General features: G+C 31.3%; 1 protein-coding gene across 1 annotated transcript; it reads left to right on the forward strand.

Moving 5' to 3' along the window:
- Positions 1-189: 189 nt before the first annotated feature.
- LOC100789421 (non-specific phospholipase C4) lies at positions 190-4,855 on the forward strand. Its single transcript, XM_003547706.5, has 4 exons — positions 190-1,048; positions 2,705-3,114; positions 3,967-4,137; positions 4,487-4,855. Exons 1-4 carry the CDS (start codon positions 411-413, stop codon positions 4,819-4,821), a joined length of 1,554 nt encoding a protein of 517 aa, XP_003547754.1. The 5' UTR covers positions 190-410; the 3' UTR covers positions 4,822-4,855.
- The last annotated feature ends 1,145 nt before the right edge of the window (positions 4,856-6,000 follow it).

Genomic DNA, 6,000 nt, shown 5'->3' on the forward strand with positions numbered 1-6,000 from the left:
TTGATGCAGTAATTTATTTGTAAATTAAAATTAGTGATTTGATAGAAAAAAAATGTTATGTAAACTATTGTATAATTTTATCTCACTTAAAATGTAGATCCTATATCAATAATTAGGCAAAATTGAGCCCACCACGATAAAGAATTCTCCACATAAACTTATAAAGTACGAGTCAAAGACATCTTTATCAAATTCTTCTATAGTGGTACGTAGCTAGCTAAACCACGTGAGCTCCAACAAAACCATTACTAAAGAAATATAATCATGAACATTATCTTTCCAATATCATTATTAACAACTTCCATTTCATAATTACACATATATACTCCACCTACTCTCCTCTCCAAGCTTCTATTCAAATCCCATTTGAGAATCAACCAACACCACCTCAACACAAAAACATAATTAACATGTCTTCAAGTTCCGGTACTAGTGCCACGCCTTACCCCATCAAAACGATTGTCGTTTTGGTTCAAGAAAACCGTTCCTTTGACCACATGTTGGGTTGGATGAAGTCCCTCAACCGGGAAATTGACGGGGTCACCGGTTTGGAGTCAAACCAGGTTTCCACATTCGATCCAAACTCGAACCGGGTTTACTTCGGCGACCAGTCCGGGTTTGAAGAACCGGATCCAGGTCACACGGTTGAGGATGTCTACGAGCAAGTTTTTGGCGAGCCGTGGAGTGAATCCTCGGCGGCAAATAAACTGTCCCCGAGGATGAAAGGTTTTGCCCAAAATTCGGCAAAGCAAAAGAAGGGATCAACGGCGGAAACGGTGATGAATGGCTATAAACCGGATTTATTACCGGTTTACAAAGAGTTGGTTAAGGAATTTGCTGTTTGTGATAGGTGGTTTGCTTCGGTTCCCGGTCCGACCCAACCGAACCGGCTTTACGTGCACTCTGCGACGTCGCATGGATTGACCACACAGGACACGAAGAAACTTATTGGAGGCTTGCCACAGAAGACTATATTCGATTCTTTGGACGAAAATGGGTTCAGCTTTGGAATATATTATCAGTACCCGCCATCCACTCTTTTTTTTAGGTCAGTCACTTGCCATCATCTTACTCTCTATCTTTATTATTGCCATTAAATCTTTTGATAGTTATAAAAATAGTTTTTTTTTACTTTAATTTTTTTATTTAAATGAAGAAATTAATTAGAATATTTTGAGAATATAATTTCGTACCATTATTTAATCATAAATTATCATACATTTAATATTATTAAATTTTGTAATAATTTTTTAAAATTATACTTAAAATAAAGTTTAATTAACTGTCAATTTTTTTTACGTTAATCACATAAAATTAAACTTTTATAATACTTAATTATGTATTTTATTATTATTTTTCTCTTTTAATGTATATTTTATCTTAATATAAAGTATTCATTCAATGCATGTTTGCTTCTTAAATACTATTATCTTTTTATAGTTAAACTCTTTTGCATTTATTGAGTAATGGATAGATTTTTTCGGTACAACAACGGATACATTGAGAATATCGGCGAAGCTATCAAACAAAAACTAGACGTTAATTTGGATCCAAATCCCAATAATAAACCAACACAATTGTGTAGAAAAAATGACACAGCTCGGTGACTCGCACATGCATATGTTCATTATGTAGATGTAGATTCCAAAACTGATGATTATTTTATATTTTATATATTCTGAATGTTTCTCTTTACATTGGCATAACCAGTGTTTCTTATATTATTAATGAAAAAGCTAATGTAAAGTAGCATTTATATTAATTGGTTCACAATTGAACTTAAAAAGAAATGTTTGTTTCAAATAGTCATTAGAAAAATTAATCAGCTTAACAAAGTTTTAATTGTTTTATTTTATGACGACCTCGTCTCAGACTGGGCCTTAAGTAGTCAGGATAAATCTTCTCAACTAAAAAAAAAAAAAAGAACGTATATTTTGTGTTGAGAGTATGTACTCAATAGATATGTTACACAAACTCTGTGCTCAGTTCTTGCTATACGCTTGAATGATACACATGAGAACATGGTTTTTCCTAATTAGGCCTAGTTAGATGGTACACAATTCTAGTGGTTTAACTATTTAATGAAAGGAAAAAAAACAATAGGGAGAGAAAATCTGGATAAAGATACATTTTCTTTTGTATGAAAAATATTTTGTATTTTGTGCTCAAACAAAATTGTGGTTATTATGGCTGTGTTTGTGAAATCATTTCATTTAACTGAAGGTAACAGATTTTTCTCAAATTTAAAGCAATAGGGGAGTTATTTTTGTGTTTGTGTCTAGGAATGTGTGTTTAATTTTCTCTATTAAACAAATTTTCAATCGGTATCCAAACAAATTATTTCCTCTAGATTTATATATAAATAAAAATAATGAATTTCACATTATATAAGAGTGTTATTAATTAGTTCATATCATTTAATTTTCATAATTTTAAATGAAAATAAAATAATTTTTAAAATGTCTCTCGTTGGACTTTACTATTACGAATAAATAATAATAATTAAAAATAAAATTAAAATTAAATGAATGATATTTTAAGAATGATAATATTAAATAAGATAATTAATTAAATTTACTTATATTTAAATCCAACATATAATATTGTTTTTTGTTTATATAAGAGTCTAAAACGAATATATAATGTATATGTTATTTTTTCACACCTGTTGATAAATAAATCTTTAATTTCACCAAAATTTCAGAAATCTTAGGAAATTGAAATACATAGACAACTTTCATCAATTCGATTTAAAGTTCAAGAAACAGTGCAAAGAAGGGAAACTGCCAAACTACGTGGTGATTGAGCAAAGATACTTTGACTTGTTATCACTGCCAGCGAACGATGACCATCCATCCCATGATGTTGCTGAGGGGCAAAAATTTGTGAAAGAAGTGTATGAGGCACTAAGAGCTAGTCCCCAGTGGAATGAAATGTTGTTTGTGATTATATACGATGAGCATGGCGGGTTTTATGATCACGTGCCAACCCCTGTGGATGGAGTGCCTAGCCCAGATGACATTGCTGGTCCTGAACCATTCAAGTTTCAGTTTGATAGACTTGGTGTTAGGGTTCCTACCATCATTATTTCTCCATGGATCGAGGCAGGAAAAGGTATGATGAACATATATGTATAGTTTATTGACTTTGGAATTTGGATGATGTCTCAAAATGTTTGTCAAGATATATAAATGAAAATTAAGTTTGTTGATCCCATTAAAGAATACACTGTTAGGAAAAACAAAGTACATGCATGTGAAAAATAAAAATGAGGTATGATGATTGAGAGAGAACACATGACTGATTAATCAAAATGCTTTTCCTTTTTTATGGTTTACACAATAAGAAGTGCACCGACGAATTCAAAATAGGCACGGATAATATTAATTTACTTAATCAACTTCTATGTGTTAAATTTCCATTTTCACTCTTAAGAGAAACTTTAATACATATCTTAAAGTTAAAGAAATTTGAAAATACGATTGGAACATGCAAATGATTTCTTATAGACCTTTTATAGATATTACTTTAACTATTAAAAAATCCGAGTCAAAATAGGGTTCTTTTGCCCATTCTACTCCTTTAGATACCTCATGAAGTATTTGATGGTTTTTTTTTTTTGTTCTGGATAGCTATAAATACTCTACTACACTGATTTTGTAAAAATTAAATTAAATTACTAGTACAACATAAATACTCTACTACACTGATTTTGTAAAAATTAAATTAAATTACTAGTACAACATAAATACTCTACTACACTGATTTTGTAAAAATTAAAGTATATTACTAGTAAAACATTAATTCTTTTAATCTTTTTTAGATGGTCTAATTCTTTTAATCTTAAATAATGATATAATTGGAAAAATATTAATTAATTTCTAAAACATAAATACTTTACAAATAAAATTAAAAATTTAAACATTAACGGAGAGAGTAATAATTAAGTCACTATGTTGTATATAGTGTTGCACGAACCTTCGGGGCCATTCCCAACATCACAGTATGAGCATTCATCAATACCAGCAACTGTTAAGAAAATATTCAATCTACCTCAGTTTTTGACAAAGCGAGACGCATGGGCTGGAACACTCGAAGATCTCTTATCTCTAAGCACCCCACGTACTGATTGTCCAGGTCATATCTCTATCTTTTCTTTCGTTTTTCCTTTTTACTTATTAAACAGATAGATTTTCACTTTTTTATTGAATAACCTAATACAATAAAACTCGAAAACTCACATCAATTGGTCACTTATGAAAATAAAACCAGTCTTAACATTATTCAAACTACACTTTCATATTAGTCTTTAGCAAAAGGAATAATAAAACACGCTTAAATAATGTAAAAACTAATCATTAGTTAAATATATTAAAATCAATATAAACACAGAAAACACTATATATAGGTTTATATTTGTCACTATATAGTGCATATATACATTACGATTGGTTTATTTTTTATGATTTCTGTTACGAATTTCCAGTGAAATTGCCTGACCCCGTCAAACTGCGAGAGGCTGCTTCCGCGGAACAACAAACGCAATTGAGTGAATTTCAAGAAGATTTGATATATATGGCAGCAACTCTAAATGGGGATCATAATAAGAGTATATACCACAAGCTAACTGAGAACTTAACTGTTTCGGAGGCAGTGAAATACTGTGAAGATGCATTTGGAACATTCTTGAATGAGTGTGAGAAAGCAAAACAAAGTAATAGAATTGATGGATCTGAAATTGTTTATTGTGCTAGACCGCATACGGCACCACAATCCAAAAATTTCTGGCACAAGATGCTGTCATGTATATTATGTAATTGATAGTTAAATATATTTTGGCTAAATATGTTTGAGATCATGATATATATCTTATTTTTATTTTAAATTTCTAATAGATTTTTTTCTATTTTGAGTATCTAATATATTAAAAGTTTTGTTTCAAGTTTTTATTGTCAATTAAGAGATGATATAGCTCCATAATTCTAACAATTCTTCTAATATGTATTAATCATTGAGATAGTAACACATTATCATTTGACTGACAGCATATACCTCGTAACAAAAATTTTAATATATCAGAAATTTAGACTAACAAAAAGTTTATCAGGAACTCAAAATAAAATTCATATATATATATATAATAATAATAATAATAATAATAATAATAATGTACAACTTATAAAGAATTTACTTACACAAAATTAAACAATGATAAACTGAAACAATTATGTAATCATACACAATGTGTCTCAATGGCCCTTAACATATAAACATGGATGTACTAAAATCATTACAACTATTTGCTAGAAAGATAAAATATTCATCGCCCCTCAAAATATTACACAGTATCATCAAAAGGATTAATACAACAAAATATCATGACACTGAGTATAAAAATTTTTCCATCCCACATATACATAAAAAAGGGAAAACAATCCTACACTCAGAGCAGTCACTACCCAAGACCCACAAACTACCTAGGGTGAAGTCATATTATCAGAAAGATCACTCTTGTCTCTTGAGGAATCTCATTCCTCATCGGTCGAAACCATCACTCCCCCGGATATCTCTTCACTGCAAACACCCCTGTAGAAAGCTATCTCGGATGGCGTGAGATCCTCATCATCAATAAAATCTCCCACAACCTTGTTGATTTTGACGGCTGTATCCTAACATAAGGTAGATCTAATGACCCTCCCATTAGAATCATACCTAATGAAGTGTCGCAAGAACCGCAATGGGTTGTCTGGCCATTCAAATCCTAAGTAAGTGTGGTAGGTGATAACATGGTTAATTTCATGCCGACGAGTACGCTCGAAAGGAACGTGATACATAGTGTGTGTGCCTCTACAGTGATCGGTGGTATCTGGGGTTCATCTAACAACAAAAGTGGCACCGGTTGTAACTAAAGTTCCCGTGGAGGGGCGCCTCTTCCCCCACCTTATAATTGTAGTGGTATCTACCAATCCACGTGAGCATCCTCTACGGATGCTCCATGAC

Source organism: Glycine max, chromosome 16 (genome assembly GCF_000004515.6).
Source record: "Glycine max cultivar Williams 82 chromosome 16, Glycine_max_v4.0, whole genome shotgun sequence".
Taxonomy (NCBI): Eukaryota; Viridiplantae; Streptophyta; class Magnoliopsida; order Fabales; family Fabaceae; genus Glycine; species Glycine max.

Bases quoted from the DNA above. Each gene is read 5' to 3' on its own strand.
- LOC100789421 (XM_003547706.5), top strand. From the start codon at position 411: ATGTCTTCAAGTTCCGGTACTAGTGCCACGCCTTACCCCATCAAAACG. The intron at 3,115-3,966 runs GTATGATGAACA...TGTTGTATATAG, and splicing joins ATGGATCGAGGCAGGAAAAG to TGTTGCACGAACCTTCGGGG. The intron at 4,138-4,486 runs GTCATATCTCTA...ACGAATTTCCAG, and splicing joins CCCACGTACTGATTGTCCAG to TGAAATTGCCTGACCCCGTC.